The following is a 19,527-nucleotide window of genomic DNA, read 5'->3' as shown; positions in this document are numbered from 1 at the left end:
AGTTGAATATACTGATTGATAAAAACTAAGGATGTCTAGCATTAGTGCAGTTCAATGCATGAATTTTGATTTTTAAAATATTTAATTGAAAATTGATCACCTCTGTCCTTAAAGTAGTGTTTCTCGCATTAAATAACAACACTACCAAAATGTTCACAGACTCTGAATCTGAGCGTTACCTTCAATTTTCTAAAGTCTTTCATCTGTCATCCGCATCAAGTGAAAGTGACTAATCATGTTGTAAAAGCTGCACAAATCGCACCTGTTCCCCTTAGTGTGTGGGTACAGAAATAGCAGTTGTTTTTTTATTCTATTGATTTCATTTGCAAATAAATAGTATTGTATGTAATAATACAGATTTGTCAGGACAGGTTGGGGTTCTGCTTATATTAGCACCAGCAGATTTCACAGTTCTTCTGTGACAGAGTTATGATTCTTTGCCTCACAAATGTAAAGGATAAACTTTAATCAATGTATATTCTCTTTGTTAGCTTAAAAATCACTATTCACTATGTAATTTATCCTATTCTTAAGAAGTCATAACTGTGTGATTTTTTTCTTTAAGTTTATTCTCATTAATTACATGTGACAGTAGAATGCATTATGACACATCATACATATATGAAGTATAACTTCTCATTCTTCTGGTTGTACATGATGTAGAATCATTCAGTTCATGTAATCATATATGTACATAGGGTAATAATGTCCGATTTATTCTTCTATTTCCTACCCCCATACCCTATCCCCTTCCTTCACTTCCTTCTGCCTAATCCAAAGTACTTCTGGAATAGCAGTTCTTTATTTTCCCTTCTGAAGAAAAAAGGAATTCCTCAGAGCTATGTGAAATCTAGGCTAAAATAGATCAAAGATGCTGAATTCTTACTTAAATGACTGGTCCTTAAACCTATCTGTCAGTAGTTAAGAAACCTTAGGTAGGTCAACTGCTCAGAGAGTTTCATTTTCATAATCTTTCTGATTCATTTCAAGTATTAAATGAGTTTTCTCCCAGAACCTCAATGTTAGAATAAAATATGTCAGAGTATTACTGTAGCGTCCTTCATTGTAAAAGAAAATTTTTTAAATTTTAAAATTTAAAAAAAGATGTATTAAATCTTAGTTATAAAAATATTTTAGTTAGTCTTTAATAAAACAAAGAACCTTAAAGTGAATTCTGACAATTCTTTAATATCTTTTATTTAATATTACTGCTCTAAATTTGAAACTATGTATTTTTACATTGTTACATTTATTAAGACTATTAATGGAAACCAAATGTCTTTGAAAATCACATCTGTGTTCCCTGTTAGTGCAAATTTAAAAAAAAATTCAAATTATTTTTAAAATAAATTTTATTATGTATATTTAATATATATGTAAGATGTTACCAGAAACCTTTAGGTAGTAAAATGATTACTATAGAAAGTAGGTTCACATAGCTATCATTTCATATCATTTCTAAGTCTTATAGCCTTATATACCTTGCTTTTGGAATTCACTCACCATCTTTTACTGCTGGAAATTTTCTTATGAATTTTTTAGACCGATTGTTTTTGGTAAGAAAACTAAGCAACAAGTATTTGAATAGTTTTCAGATAAATCAGACTAAGTGACTTAATCAAACAACTGAGATAAGTACAGGCTATTAGATTTCTAACAGGTTCCATTTAAAGAATGAAATGAGATTATTGGATGAATATAAATATACTAATCAATCCTATTCACTAGTTTTTCCTTTCAGTTTTCTTTCTGCCATATATCCTTGTTTTAAATATGAGTAAAATAAAACAAGAAAAAAAATCAATCACCACCCAAAATTTCCTTGCACCATTTTTTCATCTGTTCTTTTTATACCACCTCTGGAAACTACATGCATTTTATAAGCATTTTGCATTGATACATACTTTGTCACTATAGATTCGATTTTATTCTGATATAATTTTTATAAGTGGAAGTAGACATTATATATTCTCTCAAGTGTATTTTTCTCCTAAACATCACAATTATCTTGAAATTTATTCATGCTATTGCATGTTTCTGTGATTTATCCTTTTTATTTATGTGTATATTTGTAGTATAGGAATATTCTACAATTTGTGCAACCACTCACATTGACAGATTTGAGTTATTCCCAATTTTTTGGTTATTAGAAACCAAAGCTATAAATGACCATTAAGAAAACATTGTATGAACGTGGGGCTTGACAGAAACGAAATAGCTGTATTGCAGCACAAGTCTGGGTAACATTCATAGAAATTGCCCACATGTATTCCAAAATGCAACATTATACCTGCCCACCAGAAGTTCATGAAAGGTCATATTCCACAATATTTTTATTAATGGTACATATGATATGATTTTTTAAAAAATATTACCTTATGTATTATTGCAGGTATGTCATGTTATCTCATTTTGGCTTTAATTATCACTTCCCTAAAAATGATAGGTGCTGTTCATATTCTCATTCATTAATTTTCCATCCAAAGATCTTCTTGGGAGAAGTTTCTATTGAAACCTCTGCTTCATTTTTTTATATGAATGGTTATTTTCTATTATTGCTGTGAGTTCTTCATTTTCTGACTGCAAGTCCTTTGTCAGATCTAAGGTTGTCAAATGCTTTCTTCAGTCTTCGAGCAACCAGACACACGCATATCTCCATAAATCCATGCATATATAACAGACTATGTGTATACACAGATATAGTGCCTAGTGTTAAAAATAAGTGCTTTCTGAAAAAGTACATATCTAATTACATTCTCTCCACATTGTTCTAGTTAACTTTTGCTATATAAAGTTCTAGAACAGAGGACTCAAAATAACCACTATCATTATTCTGTTGGTCTTCCTATTGACTATGGTATTCAGTAGACATCTGAGAGAGCTGAAAGAGTGTCACACAAGTGACATAAGCATGTGAATGTCTCTAGAAAGACAGGCTCATCTGGTCCTCTTGCACTCCCCATGGAGTCTCAGAGTGATTCACATTGATACTTTAGCTCATTAGGTAACAGCTTGTGACACCCTCAGTATAATTTCTTAAAGACTGGAAATAGCACGACCTAGAATAATTTCTATGTTTTCTTTCTTTTTTTTTTTGGTCAGAGCAAGTAAATGACAACAAGACTTTGAAGGGAGGCTAAATGGACAATGGACACTGTGGTCTAAGGAGATGCATCTGAATGCTTATAGCTATCTTTAATCTGTTAAAATTATAATTGCAGAAATTTTTAAATTCTTATATTCCTAAGTTAACATTTAATTAACATTTTAAATAAATAGTGACTATATGTGTGATCTCCTTTTGTTTCGGCTGTGCATAAACCTACCAAATTATTGAATAACACCTATATAGAATAACGTCAGAAATTTCAATCAGATCAATGTGGTAGCAGGGATTGGCTCTAGATCCTTTAGAGGTAGTCCAATCAATCAAATATTTCAGTGATAGACCAAGGTTCAAGAAAGATGAAGAATCTCTTGACATGTGATATTTGGAGAATATAGAATTCAGTCTTACAGTATTAACCAAGTTAGCAAAGAAATAGTATGAGGGCTGGGGATTTGGCTCAAGCAGTAGCGCGCTTGCCTGGCATTCGTGCGGCCCAGGTTCGATCCTCAGCACCACATACCAACAAACATGTTGTGTCCGCCGAGAACTAAAAAAAAAATAAATATTAAAAATTCTCTCTTGGGCTGGGGATGTGGCTCAAGTGGTAGCGCGCTTGCCTGGCATTCGTGCGGCCCAGGTTCGATCCTCAGCACCACATACCAACAAACATGTTGTGTCCGCCGAGAACTAAAAAAAAAATAAATATTAAAAATTCTCTCTCTCTCCTCTGTCCTCTCTCACTCTCTCTTTAAAAAAAAAAAAGAAATAGTATGAATAGTAGAAAATGAAATCATTTTCAGAAAACATTTGTAACTGTTTTTTAGGAAGATTTTGTCTATGTACAATATTTAAGTGAATCATTCTTACACATATAAGGTATATTAATACAAAAAATCCTGCAAACATTATACTTTTAACTTTTGATCACTGCTCTCTAAAATAGCCAAAAAATATTTAGTAAGCAATTAACTTTGTGAAACTTTTTAGTACTGATTATAGCAAATACAAAAAAATATATATTTTTATTCCTTGAGGCTTAAACTTAGTAGAGAAATCCTCATATGAATGAATTACACATAATTCAAAAAGCAGTGTATTGACTATAGATTATGCACAATAATCATAAAATCTAAGATATGTGGATGGATGGCACATGGTTGGGATGGGAATGTGACAATCCTGAGTAAAAAATATGGCCTTTATTATTGCTATTGATATGAGTAGTTAAAGCAATATTATTAAAACAAATAAAATGGAAACACCCAAAATATCCATCCAGTAGAAATAAATAATCAAAGGGTCTCTTATTCATTAAATGAAATGCTATGCAGTCATAAAAAGGAATGAGATTCAGAAACAAGCTGCAACATTGATATACTCTGACAAAGGTATGCTAAATGAGGGAAGACTGACACAAAAGGGCATATATTAGATGACTGTTTATACTTAGGATCAGTGAACACATAGATCCAGAAGTAAAGTTTCTAAGGACCAGGGGTAGGAAGAAGGAAAGTGACCCACAATAGATGTGTTTTTTACTGAGGTGTTAAAAAATATTCTGGAAGCAGAGAGTGTTAAAGGCTACATGTCCTTGTGAATATACTACATCCAAGGAAATTTTGATATTATAAGTGTACGATTTATAAAATATGAAGGATATCTCATTATAATTATCATGGAAAGGTACTAATCATTTCATTAAATATTAGTGAAGTTACTTAGTTATTACTTATTTATTAAGACTATTTAAAAAAGCAAAAAAAAAATGAACAAAAAAAAGGTGTTGGAAATGACTAAATTGGGGGGCTGATTTCCCTCACATTCTGCTTTAACTAGACAAGGATGACATAGATCATATTTTATAGTAAAAGGTATGTATGTATTTTGTGTATTTTGCGCCATAAAATTTACTCGTAGCTTTCATTCTGTCATAGATCAGTTTGCTGATGATAGTCAATAATAAAAACTCAATCTTTCATAAAGAGGTAGATGTATTCAGAGGGGAAAATAAAGAGCCATAAATATAATTAAGTCATAAGTTTGCATAACAACAAAGCCTGAGGGACTAGCCTCAGAGAGTTAAGTCTCAAAATTTACCTGGTATAATTCAATGCTACCTGCTTAAGTTTCAGTTATCAAAGAATGTCAGGTAAGTTCGTGTCAGGTAAGTTCCTGAGTTTCCAAACTCAAAGACTTGAGGTTTAAAGAAATGACATTGAAAAAAAAAAAGACATCTAAATGAATAATTTTATGCCAAGTTACTCTGTTCCATAAATTCTGGTTTAATGATCAAAAATGGTGATTTCTTCTCAAAACTGGAAGACATGAATAAATTTCCTATCCATTAAATTTCCTATTTATTAATTTTATAGTAATATATATTATAAACAGATATTTACTTGCTTTATACTATATAAGTATTTACATCAATTTAAGTGGTTTTGTTGTTATTTTTCTGTTTTGTGGTTTATTTAATAGATTTTTGAAGTACTGCATTACAAATAATTATATATGTAATTTCAACTCAGTATGAGTCATATAATATTGTTACTTAGTCCCAAAGCATAAAAACAAAAATCCCATTTATATCTATCCCTCACTATTTCTCATATTCCAAATAGGAATCATACACACTTGTAATTACTTCACAAGTACATAAATTTACTTATGCTTAAGTAAAACATGCCTATTCAAAAATCCTTATTCTTTTTTTCTTTCTTTTTTTTAAAATATAAGTGTCCATTTAAGATCTAGTTGAAATGTAAATATATGTATTAAATGAAGGCGGTTTTACTGTCTTTTTAGCATTTTTCTTTGCATGGTCAGTAGGCTTACCCTTTAATTCCATATTATCTCTAAAAAGAGACAATAATCATTGTGGTAAAATCATACAACATTTATAAAAAATACAGAAAGAAATGAATATTTATTTTATATATCACAAATAATAAAAGCCACATGTAATAACAGTATAATAACATTTTTCAGTTTCAGTAGTCAGTGATACACTTAATATTCCTAGAACTACTACAATTATCTTTTAAATAAAAAATGATTTTTTAAAACTGATGTCATTGAAATTACCCTTTTAGTCTAATGTGAATGTTGTCAATTCTCCAACTTCAATAGTTTGTCTAGTGTTTCTTCCATTTATTTGGAAGATGAATACAGGTTTCAGTAGAGTAAAAATATACTCTTAACATAAGAAGGTAAAATCCAGAGAAAGTAATGAAGTTGTAGAAAGTCATATATTTCTTGAATGACATTCAAATTTGAATAAAAAATTTTCACCTACTGTCTCTTATTTATTATGAATATTATCAAGCAGATACAATTGTTTTTTAAAAAATGACAATTAAAGGGTGTTTTTATGAGGCTAAAAAGAAAAATCTCAGAAACAAAGGGTGTTCTGCTATATGTAAAGAATGAAACATGAATCTTTTTTTTTAATGATTTTCTCAAAAGTTTAGGCAAAGAAGAATGGACAGAGGAAACTGTTCTTCACATACTGGATTTATTTTCATGGGAATTACTAATAACCCTGAGATGAAAAGCACTCTATTTGCTGTATTTCTATTTATTTATCTCATGAATCTTCTGGCAAATCTTGGAATGATCTTCTTGATTAGAGTGGATCCCCAGCTTCATACACCAATGTACTTTTTCCTCAGCCACCTCTCTTTCTGTGACCTCTGCTATTCCACAGCAATTGGACCCAAGATGCTCGTTGACATATTTGCTAAGAGCAAATCAATTTCCTTTATTGGCTGTGCTCTGCAGTTCTTGATCTTATGTATCTTTGCTGATTCTGAGTGTCTGCTGCTGGCAGTGATGGCCTTTGATAGGTACAAGGCCATCAGCAACCCCTTGCTGTACACAGTCAACATGTCCAGTAGGGTTTGTTACTTGCTCATGGCTGGAGTTTACCTTGTCGGGCTGGGAGATGCTTTGATACACACAACATTAACATTCCGCTTATGTTTCTGTGGGTCTAATGAGATTAATCACTTCTTCTGTGACATCCCCCCTCTCCTGTTACTGTCTTGCTCTGACACACAGATCAATGAGTTAGCAATATTCACTATTTTTGGTTTCATTGAACTGAGTACCATTTCTGGAGTCCTTGTCTCTTATGGCTACATCATCTCATCAGTCTTAAAGATCCGCTCTGCTGAGGGGAGGCTCAAAGCTTTCTCCACCTGTGCCTCCCACTTGACTACCCTTGCAGTTTTCCAGGGAACTATACTCTTCATGTATTTCCGGCCAAGTTCTTCCTACTCTCTAGATCAAGACAAAATGACCTCACTGTTCTACACCCTCATCATTCCCATGTTGAATCCTTTGATTTATAGCCTACGCAACAAGGATGTGAAAGAGGCCCTGCAAAGAGTGAAAAAGAAAAGGTGGATTTAAGTAATTGTAATATCTGTCCATATGTGCATATTTAATGTGAAAACTTTTTAATATATTGCATGATACACAGAATATTTTCTTTCACATACTTGAATAAGTATTTGTGCTTAAGTCTAATTATAAGAAAATATTGTAGCTGTACAAACATGTCATGCTTGATTTTTCATTTTGAATTAACATATTATATTCATCTCTGAAAAGATTATCCTCACATATTAATTTTCTCAAAATTTTATTTGCTTGTTCCTTTATTCATGCTTTACTTCAATTATATTATAATTTAGTAAATGCATATTAACTGCCTTTTACATGTTTTTGTGCCATATGTTTTATTGTGAATTTATGAGTTTATATACTAGTGAATATTAAATTCTAGTTAAATTAATTAATTAATACATTAATTTATTAACATGAATTAAATAAGTGACAATTGGCGTCAAAACAACCCTGGAATAAAAAAAAGATGATGAAAGCAAAATATCTAAATGTGGTGTGCAGAAAAAAAGACTCCCTTGGATGGCAAAGGTCAGTTTCATTTTGAAAATAACTCAGAGAAAATAATTCTAGGCAGAGAGTTGAACAACTAGAGAATTCTTCAGACTGACAATCATGACATTTAAAAAGCAAAAATGTCCAACTTGATAAAGCTATAAAAAGGAATTAAAATGACCTTGGTAAAGAATATCTTGTAATGAAATTATCAAATTCATCTCTAACACTTCTTTGAAGATTTCATTTCCTTATTCCACACTGTCAGCCCCAGTCAAGTGATCAAATGTCCTCTACAAACATTCACTTCTTCAAAGCATTGTATAATGTAACCATGTTTCTTAAATTAATATTTCCAATATGAGATATTGGGCCTAAGAATCGAGCATTCCATTCAAGTTATTCTAAACACTTCTTCATGTCTGTATAAACAAACAAATGCATAAACAAACAAATATTAAAATAAAAAATGCCAAATAGCAAAGTAGTTGTGAGTACATAATAGATGTTTTCCCAGCTGGATGTTGGTCTTGCTTTGGTCCCATTTTTTTTTTCTTTCTGTACCCCTATTTCTCCTTTCTGGAAAGGAAATGTTTATTTGGTTCCATTGTATATTAGATATATGATATATATGCAATTTGCTTTTGATTTTCACTCTCATAACTAAGAGCTTACCTTGAGTCTCGTGAGATTTTGGAGTTGGACTTTTGGGCAATGCTGCAACACTTAAGACTTTGGGACTCCTGGCAATTGATGAAATGCATTTTGCATTATGTGTCGGTCATGAGGTTTTGGGTCAGGGGTAAAATGTTATGATTTGGGTATGTGGCGTCCTCCAAAATCTCATGTTTGAGAAAATATGAGAAATTTCAGAGGTAAAATGATTATATTTTGATAGCTATTGTCTAAATTCATGGATTAATCCATTAGTATTGATTAACTGGGTTTGGCTGAAGAAAGGTAGTCACTGGGGGCATGCCCATGAGGTTTATGTTTTATAGCTGGTGAGTAGACCTCTCTCTCTCTGCTTGTTGGTTGCCATGTACAAAGCTGCTTTCCTCTGCCACACCCTTCCACTATGATGTTCAGCTTTACCTGAGGCCCAGAGAGTTGAAACTCTCTGATCATGGAATGAAACTCTGAAATAGTGAGCCAAAATAGACTTTTCCTCTTCCAAATTGTTCTTGTAAGGACATTTGGTCACAGGGCTGCATTAGCTGATTAAAACATAAGCTAAGGTATTTGTGGTATTTATTATAGTCCCTCAAACACACTGAGGTTAACAGAAACATGGCCAAAGAACATTGTCTGAATTATACTAAAACATTAGCAAAACTGATTGGCAGTAGAATGACAATAATTTATAGAATGCAGATATTCCTCCACATTAACTAATCTCTTTCTCATATGTTCAAATGTATTATAGCATCTACAGACTGCTTGGGGCTTCACAAATTCCCTTATCATTAGAGTCAGTGAGTAAGAACTAAAGAGAAGGAAAATTAAAATCCTGTACAAGGGTATTCCAAAAGAGTGAACTGATTTGATTAATTATGACTTTTGAATTTAGAAAGTGGAGTATCAATTATATATAATTAGTTTGGGGAAATTTGTGACAAGTAGAAACTTTGGCAGATGGTTATGACTCTTCTATCTCAAAATTATACAGTTCACGTCATCAAATGCTATGATCCCTTTGATACTGTCTAGTTCATGCCTTATTTTTTTTCTCTCCTACATCTGTTCAAATAAGATTCTCATTTCATATAAACCAATTACTGGCAGCAAGTGTTATTTCCTAAATAGAGTAGTACCAGTGATTGTGGAGAGAAAATTACTATCATAGTTATGTTTTCACATCCTGACTTTATTCTTCATCTTTGCTGCTGAAATTCCTAAATATACAAATGAGAAAGAAATGGGATATCTTGTATATGTACAACACAGTATAATTCAATCAATTTACACATGAAATAGGTATTTAATCTAGATTATTTGCAATGTCCTTTCAAGATACAATATTCTATCTCTATGAATTATTGTTCTATTCTCATGAGAACCCATCACCAGTACTGAAATGATTTGAAAGAGATGAATGACTTCTTGTTTGTACAAAGTTTGTTTTAGATCTGTTATAATCAACTTTGTGTTGCTGTGACCAAAAGACCAGACAAGAACAGTTTAAAGGAGGAAATGCTTATTGTGGTTCCTGTTTTCATATATTTATCGTCAGCCAACACCATAAATCTGGGACTATGGTGAGGTTGACATCACTGTGGAATGGAATGGCAGAATAAAGCAGTACTGAACATCACAGCCAGGAAGCAATGAAAGAGGTCTATACACTGGGGACAAAATATAATCTGCCTAGGTTTGCCCCCAATAACCTCCTCCACCAGCCACACCCTACTTGACTATTGGAAGTACCCAGTCAATCTATATCAGTGATTTAACGCACTGATTAGCTTATACCTCTCATAATCTAGTCCTCTCATGTCTGAAAATTCTTGCCTGGTCTCTCACATGAGCTAGGAAGGACACCTAGTTTCCAAATCATAACAATGTCTCTCATTCTTTTGACTTGAACTAAGAGTCAAAAGAACAAAGGTGTCAGGTAGGTAGTGGTAGCATGAGTATCATAAGGACCAAAAACGGTCAACACAGGTCTTTTGACTGGTCTCTGATTCAAAATTGAAATTTCATAGGCATGATATCATAGTGGACAAACAACTTATTTTGTGCCCAAGTGCATAAAAAAAACAACTTTCTACAAGACTATGACTAATTTACAAAAGCCAAAGTGAAAACATTCAAAATATAAAACATTGGTGAAAATGTGAAACAATCTCTTGACAGTAGAGTGGGAATTGACATTTCATAACATGCATGACCATTTCTACTTTAGCTATATATACAAATGCCTCATTAGTTAGTTTGTTTTTTAGATTCATACGCGACAGAATTACACTCAGAAATACTCCAATACATGCAAACTTGTTTTTTTGTTTTTTTTTTTTTTTTAGTTTTTGGTGGACACAACATATTTATTTATTTATTTTTTTAATGTGGTGCTGAGGATCAAACCCAGCACCCTGCACATGCCAGGTGAGCACGATACAGCTTAAGCCACATGCCCAGCCCCCATGCAAAATTTTTCATTGTTGCTTTATTTGTAATAGCATAAAATTGGAAAAAACTCAATTTTTAAAAAAATTTATTATATGAAGACAAGAAGCTTTTCTTTAAAATGTCAGGTAGCATGTATGTTAGAGTTTGCATCCTGAATTCTAAGTCAAAGCCACTCAGGTTTACCCTTCTGTCATATAAACAGAAATATGCAATATATTGAAAACTTCATTTTTATGTCTCAAAAATGAATGTGCCATATTGTGCTGACCTTAGCTTTCAATTTAATAAATAATATTATGATATGTTTTAGAGTGGAATGTTACACAGATATGAAAGCGAATGAATTTCCTGCATAATAACCACATCAGGAAATATCAGCAACATAATGTATGTAAAGTGGAAGAACAAAAAGAATAGATACATAAAATAGAGTAAAGACTATATGACTACAACACAGATTAAAAAATACAAAATTGATTGCCAATTCATGATGAATTAGCAGAGATTACAAGATGCTAATGATTTTCCTTTATTTAACAAGTTCTGGGTAAACAGAACATATGAGAAAAAACAAAAACTCAATAGCAAAGCTTACAAATATCCCCAATAAAAATGAACAATAGACCTAAATAGATGTTTCTGAAAACAAGATGAAAGCTCAACAGTATGTGAAAAAATACTGAACCTCACTAATCATGTCAGAAATGCAAACTAAAACACCACCTCACCTCAGTATATATAACCAGGAGCAACAAGACAAAATAAATAATTGTTGATAAGGATATGGAAGCAATGAAACATTTGCACACTATTGGTGAGACTGGAAATTAATGCAGACATTATGAAAAAGTGTATGAGACTTTCTCAAAAAATTAAAAATAGAGCTATCATGGGATCTAACAGTTCCTTTTCTGAGTATATAATCAGAAGTATGAAATGATAGTATTGAAGGGTATGTGAATTCATGTGTTCATTGCAGTCCTATTCATAACAAATACAAACCATCTAAATGTCCATCAACTGACAATGGAGTAACCAAATTAATTTGCATATGCATAATGGACTACTAGTCAGCCACTAAAAGAAAAAAACCCTCACATTTGTGACAATGTGAATATATTAGGACATCAGTATGTTAAGTCAGATAAGCCAAGAGCAGAGCAAGTACCACATGGTCTCACTCATATGTTTTATCCTTAAAAAAGTTGTACTCACAAATATTTAAACTACATTGCTGGTTAGGATTAGTAGGGAGAGTATAGGGTTATAAGAGAAAGGAAAAATTTTATCAATGGGTACACAGTTACACTTACATGTGAGAAAGAGTTCCAGGGTGCTATTCCACATCATGGTGAATAGAGATAACAATCTTTGTACTCCACATTTCAAAACCTAGGGAAAAAAAAAAAAAAGAGATTTTGGAATTATTCCCGGAAAGAAAGGATGAAATCTTTTGGAAACAGATACATTAATCATGAATGTAAAAAGTACATAATTTATTTATGTATCAAAATATTACTCCATTAATATGTAAACTTTTGTGTTTTATTTGCCTTTTAAATTTAATTAAAAACAAAATGTATTCATAAACCTATGTCATTTTTGGTGTCTAAACTCAACATGAAGCAAGGCAGATCTCTTCAACTTACACCTCCTCTAAGTCATTTTTCCTGCTCTGATCAGCATCTCTGCAATCTCTGCTCCCCAAGCACCTACCTCACCACCTCCATTCTACTCTCTGGTTCTCAGTTCACATTTTTAGAATGCACGTATGAGTGTGATCATGATGTGTTTTTCCTTCTTTGCCCGACATATTTAATCTCTCTAATGTCCTCAGGGTTCTTCCATATTGCCACAAATGACAGGATATGCCAGGTTCTTTGTATCTATTCAGTTGTTGATGTACAGTTAGGTTTATTCCATGTCCTCAGTATTGTAAAGCATGCTGTAATCTGCATGTTGGTACAGGTGTCTCATCAGCATATGGATTAATCTCCCTTGGAAACATATCCAGTAGTGTGATTGCTGCATGATATGGTTGTTCTAATTTTAATCATCTGGGGAGCCACCATGCTTTTTCCACAATGACTGAACTGACTTATATTCTTTTTATTTAAATATAAAAGTGTTCAAAGTTTAATTTTCTCCATATCTACAAAAGTGAAGAGATATCACTTTGTGCTTTTAATTTGTTTTTCTCTGGCAACTAGCAATCTTGAGTACCTCTCTCACCTAAATGTCCATTTTTATGCCCTCAGAAATGTGTGCTCATATTTTCCCAATTTTTAAACTAGATTCTTGGTTTTCATTCATAGAGCTTTTGAGTTCTCTGTATGCTTTGGGTAGTAATCCCTTATGGTTTAAAAATACTCTTTGCCATTCTGTAGATTGTTTATTCACTCTATTGATAACTTTTTAGCTCTGAGCTGGAGTTAATCTATTCTATAATTCTTTGAGATGGCTTTATTTATTTTTAAATAAAGGTATCATCAGAGATGCATGGTTTTCAGAAGGCTAGGAGACTATCCTGGGGAATCCATTCATGCTCAGTGGTATTACTAAAGAATTCTGTTCTTTGAGGACATCAACTATGGTTTCTGATTTCTCAATGAATGTAAGTTAAATGCCACTGGTAGCTTCTCAAAGTCACCACTTGGGCATATGGTCCCCCTCCTAGAAAGGCAACAAAGACAAATTGGGTTCTTCTTATCCCTATATTTTCTTTCCTCTTCCATCATTGCATCTCTGACATACCCTGCTTTCTTCTTTCTATATTTTAGGGCTCATGTCATCAATTGTGTTACTTAGATAATTATAAGGAAAATAAAAAAAGGAGACCCAGGTACAAGATGCAGAGGCAGGAAAGATGGCTGTTTTTCCAAGTTGCCACCTTTATTTAAAACAATAGGTTACATTAGGTCATTGGTACCATAACTACATTATTGTTTATTATTTCAGTAAGGTTGCTTATTCTACAGTTGCATTCTACAGTTACAATATGCAAAGTTAGGAGTTTGTGCAGCTCTCAAGAAAGTCCATTTTCTCAAGTGACTATGAACATAAGAAGTTATTGTTGGCAGATCCAGGAGCACCAGGCTTGGTGAAACATTGTAGTTATCTGGCAAGCAAGTTCCTTTATTCCCAGGAGCTCTATGCCTGAGATCAATGTCAAGCCCCGAAGAGCCTCTTCATGCAGAGCATTGCAAGAGCAGATAGACAAAGCACATATATTAGTTATCTTACTGATTCTAAGAGAAATTGCAGATCATCCTAAGCATGGAAAACAGGGTACCTGTTATTCCATAGGAGTTTGCTCATCAAAGGAACGCTTCCCTCTATATTTCAATGACCAGAATCCCTACACATAACCTTCTCGTCTCATAGCTGATATCTGGTATACCTGTGCAAAGTTTTATTTATTATATAAAAGTTCCATGAATTAGGACCAGGCGATATCCGGGGGACCATTAGTCTATCACAATGTCTCACTGAAATGGAATGACTACTACTTTAAATGCTTTATTTGATCATATCTTTAAATATTAAAATCATTAACTGATGTATCATATGATATTGCATTCCAGGCAGTCATAGCTTCCCTAGGACTAAATTTTAAAGAGTTCATTGTAATCAATGGCTTTATATGTTTAATAGAGTAAATAACTCACCAGGCAAGAGAGTTGAATTTTAAGTACTTGGATAAGTTTTAAGGAAGAAAATAAAATGTGCATAAGCCTTTCTTTTGATATTGTCTCTGGAGTAATTCTATGCAGACAGACAGAGAGTTCAATACGCTAACAGTGCTTAGCAATGCTATAAAATCCCTAGAGTTTGCCAAGAGTTTGAGGTAGGGAACAGCAGTATGCACTTATATCTTCACTCATTTAATCACTCACTCAATAAACATATAATATTCAAATAAAATTGGCATTCTATGTGTTAAGTATCAAAGGAAAAAACTAACAAATATAGCTGTAAATACATACAAATTATTTAAGTAAATAATGTGCAACTTTATTTCTGTTGCAAGTCATAGTATTGGATTCCGTACATTATTCAAGGGATATATAATGTATATTGCAATTTTATTGATGAGAACATACTTTCCCATAGATATGTAATAATGAAAATCAATTGATTTGCCTAAGATACAGCCAAGCTGAGTAAATTTCAGGCTAGTGTTCTGAAGTAAAAAAAAAAAAATAGATGTTAATATGGAATTGATCAGCATCTCAAGGGGAAATGTAAGATCTGAAATATTTCTCTGATAACCATGGGACCAGCAATGCAAACATTCATACACAAATATGTGATACTATGTTTTAAGCATGACTCTTTTCAGAGCAGCAATCACATCCCTATTCCTAAGGCTGTATATCATGGGATTAAACATAGGGGTCACTATGGTGTATAAAAGAGAGAGTACTTTGTCAGTTCCTGCAGAATGGTTGGATTTGGGCCTAAGGTAGGTAATGGAAGCTGATCCAAAAAATAAAACCACAACCAACAGGTGGGAGGAGCAAGTGGAGAATGCCTTAGCCCTTCCTTGGGCTGTTGGCAACTTCAGAATTGTGAGCCCAATTTTGCTATAAGAGGCAAGTATCAACATAAAAGGGACTACAGCAAATAACATAGCTACTACATAGACAGACACCTCATGTACAAAAGTATCCCCACAGGCTAGCTTGAGAATGGGGGGTATGTCACAGAAGAAGTGGTTGATTTGGTTGGAATGACAGAAATGCAGAGAGAATATCTGCCATGTTTGTCCTATCTGGACTGGCACTCCCCCAAGCCAGGAGCCAGCTGCCAGTTGATGACACTTCTTTGGGTTCATAACTAGAGGATAGTGCAGAGGGTTACAGATGGCCACATAGCGGTCATAAGACATCACAGCTAGGAGGAAACATTCTGTTGCTCCAAACATTAGGAAGAAATACATTTGTGTGGCACAGCTCAGTAGGGAGATGCTCCTATCCTGAGTCCAAAGGTTGACCAAAATCCTCGGGAGAGTGACTGAGACATAACAGATTTCCAGTGAAGAAAAATGTCCCAAGAAGAAGTACATGGGTTTGTGCAGTGCAGGGTCCAGCCTGGTTATTATGATTATGAGGAAGTTCCCAATGAGGATAACCATGTAAATGATGGAGAACACCCCAGAGAGGAAACCTTGGATATTTGGAAATTCAGAAAATCCCAGCAAGACAAACCGTACCACTGTGGAGACATTGTCTTCTACTACTATCTCTTCATGCTTCATCTATGGGGAAGAGTCAATCAAGAAGTATAAAATTAACTACATTTTCCTTTTGTTTTCTTATGTGTACACTGAAGATGGCCTGATTTCAAATTTCCCAGTTACATTTAAGATAAAGACTTATGTCTTCTATTTGGTTTGAAATTGTCATAAATATTTTTAAAAATTATTCCTAAACATATCTACATGAAAGTTGTATTTTTTTTCTGCTGAAGGTTATTACACATTTTTTTCTGTTTCTGTGATGAGGCATGTCACATTAATTCTCATTTGAACAGTCTGAGTCTAGGTGTAAGTGGAGCAAAAATTGTACTCTTTTAGTTTATATTTTTCTGCTCTTCCAACATTCTTTTGTGTACAATAATCAACTCAAAATTACCTTAAATTTATGAGAATATGTTCTTTAAGACATTTCTAATAAATTTAGGGAAGAGTACATTGAATCTTTGAAATTGATTTTTGTGTTTTTCCCAAGATCATCTTAGCTTTTATATTCTGTAAAATACATTAAAAAATAATGATTAACTGTCCATGAACTACAATGCAATACTATTTAATATTTAAAATTGTATATTCATTTAACTGTAAATTTATGAATCAGAAGTCACAGATTTTGTTCAGAATTTCTAGTACAATTGAAATTCAGAAGGATACTGAGGATCTCAAGAAGGATGAGGGACACTTAACATGATTTTCCTATAGAAGGAAGCTCAATAGTCAAGAAGCAATTTAATTTACATCTGCAGTCAGGAAACAGGTATTAGCTACATTATGCACCTCTTTATTCTGAATGCAGATCTATGCATATATAAGACATTTAGCACATCTCTCCTCCTGGACATTTTCCTAGATCACTCACACCTTCAGGAATGACTGCTATTCTACTGAGTTCATTTGCTCCATTCAGTCTATTCCCTTGCTTTTATGTATGGGTTCATGCATGAGTGTGTTTGTATGCTATTATGAATATACATTATGAATGAATTTCTTTTATTACTAGACCTATGAAACATATCCTATTTGGTATTATAAACACTATTTTATATGCGGTAGAGTATATTTTTCCAAAAATTTTCATTGGCTGCATTTTTTAATTAATTACAAATGAGTCAAATAATTGAATTAATGATCTAGATTTAAGTACAGGTTCCTGGATTTCTGAGTTTCTAAGCATGCCATGTGTGTGTGTGTGTGTGTGTGTGTGTGTATAAATGTATTGTACTTGTGGTGGATATGTAGGAATTATTACATCTCATTCACTCTTTTTTTGTATACCTCTAATCTTATTCTGACTGTTAAGTTTGCTCAGGTATCAAGATTTCAGCTTCAAAATAGCTGCAAATGAGGAAAGATCAACAGTCCATGCTGAACTTGATTATCCTGTGCATTTTTCTAATAGAACATGGCAAAGTTAAATAAGAATTTCTTTTACATCTACAAAATTCTGCCAAATATTGGAGTCCTAAAGGTACTTCAATCTTCTTCAATAATTATAAACTCACTCTAAATGAGAATTTGATATTTCAATGTAAAAGGTATAACTGAGACTCTACAATGACACAAACTATCCTGTAAGATAGAGGTGGCTCTACTGTGATTATAAAAATATGAAACTCTACCACAGAGTATTTTATGTTCCAACATAAAAAAATATAAACACTTATTCTTGTATCTAAATAAGCTGAGAACTTAACACATGGACACTTGTAAAAAACATTGATTGAATCAACAGTTTATTGTGCCTATCATATATTTTGACCATATCATCAAACTCTAGCCTTTAGAAATTGCCATCTTCTTCCATCTGTTTCCTATACCATCTCACTTATTTTTCATGCTTTTTACACATTGTAATCTCCTTTTTGTAATCATTTCCCTCTATTCGAGTAGGAAGGTACCTTTATAAAGGAAATTACAACCAAGCTTTCAAAGTGTAATAAGGAACAAAAGACACTGTGAACACAACTTGTGCTCTACCTATATCTACTGAAATGAAACCTTTCTTCTCCATTTCTTTTATTTTCTTTTCAGAGGTGAGAGATTCTTAAATTTCATTTGTAAAATGAACCAGCAATTTTATGAATATTTAATGCAATTCTCTATGTCTAACTACATATAAAGGAATGAATATTATAATCCCTGCTACTGAGAGGTCTGAGGCGAGAGGTTGAAAATTTTGAGATCAGTGTGGGAAAATTAGCAACATTTTATCTCAAAATAGAAAGAAATAAAGCCCTGGATGTTTAGCTCAGTAGCTGAGTACCCCTGGATTCAATACTCAATACCTAAAAGGAGAGAAATGATATAATTACTTACAATTATTCAAATTGTGCTTATATTCTAGACATAATTGGACATATCAAACTTACTCAAATCACACAATATTCTTGCTTATTTCTCAGACTTTGGGAAGTATTTAGAAATTTCTATTTATATTACTAAGTAAGAAAGTGATTAGTAATTCAGTTAGACATAGCTACCTTTTTGTTGTTGTTGTTGTTGTTTCATATACTTCTTGTTTATTTAACTGTTATCCCCTTTGATTAATGAAACAATTGTTTCATTTTGTGTAAATATTGTGCAATTATTTAGAGCTTCTCTCATACATATTATATTTGTAGTAAGTTAATGGAACCACTTTAAAAATAGAAATAAAAGAAGATACAAGGGTGCAGAAGTCAGAACAATGTCCTTCTAACAGATATCACTAAAAATAAAAAAAATATGTATATATATATATATAAACATGCTAACATTTCTCTAGCAGTTTTAGATTGATTTTCATGAATTTGACCTTTAAAAACAGGAACATTTTTAATAGTAGTAGTATGCCAGTTTAATACTCTGTATTCAATATTTTGCTCAGCTGTATATATAATTCGGTTTAAAACAGATAAAATTTCTAGATTTTGTTCATTTAAATAGTTAAACACATGCTTATCACATAATTATTTGGAAAATATTAGCACATAAGAAGATGATGATAATATTTTAATGCTTCCTCTTTTATTAAAAATGATTTTCCATTTTGCTCTCAGTTCACCTAAAAATGGCAAAAGTCACAAGAATACAAATATAATCTGAAAGAACATCTTGGAATTGAAAAAGTAACCAACAACAAAGGGTTTCT

At 32.6% G+C, this 19,527-nt stretch overlaps 2 protein-coding genes across 2 annotated transcripts; one reads left to right on the top strand and one right to left on the bottom strand.

The window, feature by feature from the left end:
- Nucleotides 1–6,583: 6,583 nt before the first annotated feature.
- LOC101957320 (olfactory receptor 5W2) lies at nt 6,584–7,522 on the top strand. Its single transcript, XM_021721336.2, has one exon. It carries the CDS (start codon nt 6,590–6,592, stop codon nt 7,520–7,522), a length of 933 nt encoding a protein of 310 aa, XP_021577011.2. The 5' UTR covers nt 6,584–6,589.
- A 7,933-nt stretch (nt 7,523–15,455) lies between these two features.
- Nucleotides 15,456–17,267, bottom strand: LOC101957022 (olfactory receptor 10AG1). Its single transcript, XM_005342181.2, has 2 exons — nt 17,259–17,267; nt 15,456–16,400 (listed from the first exon to the last, which is right to left on the bottom strand). Exon 2 carries the CDS (start codon nt 16,398–16,400, stop codon nt 15,456–15,458), a length of 945 nt encoding a protein of 314 aa, XP_005342238.2. The 5' UTR covers nt 17,259–17,267.
- Nucleotides 17,268–19,527: the final 2,260 nt, after the last annotated feature.

This window comes from Ictidomys tridecemlineatus, chromosome 4 (genome assembly GCF_052094955.1).
Source record: "Ictidomys tridecemlineatus isolate mIctTri1 chromosome 4, mIctTri1.hap1, whole genome shotgun sequence".
Lineage (NCBI taxonomy): Eukaryota > Metazoa > Chordata > Mammalia > Rodentia > Sciuridae > Ictidomys > Ictidomys tridecemlineatus.
The sequence above is the reverse complement of the archived record's forward strand: the minus strand, read 5'-3'. Positions and strand labels throughout refer to the sequence as shown.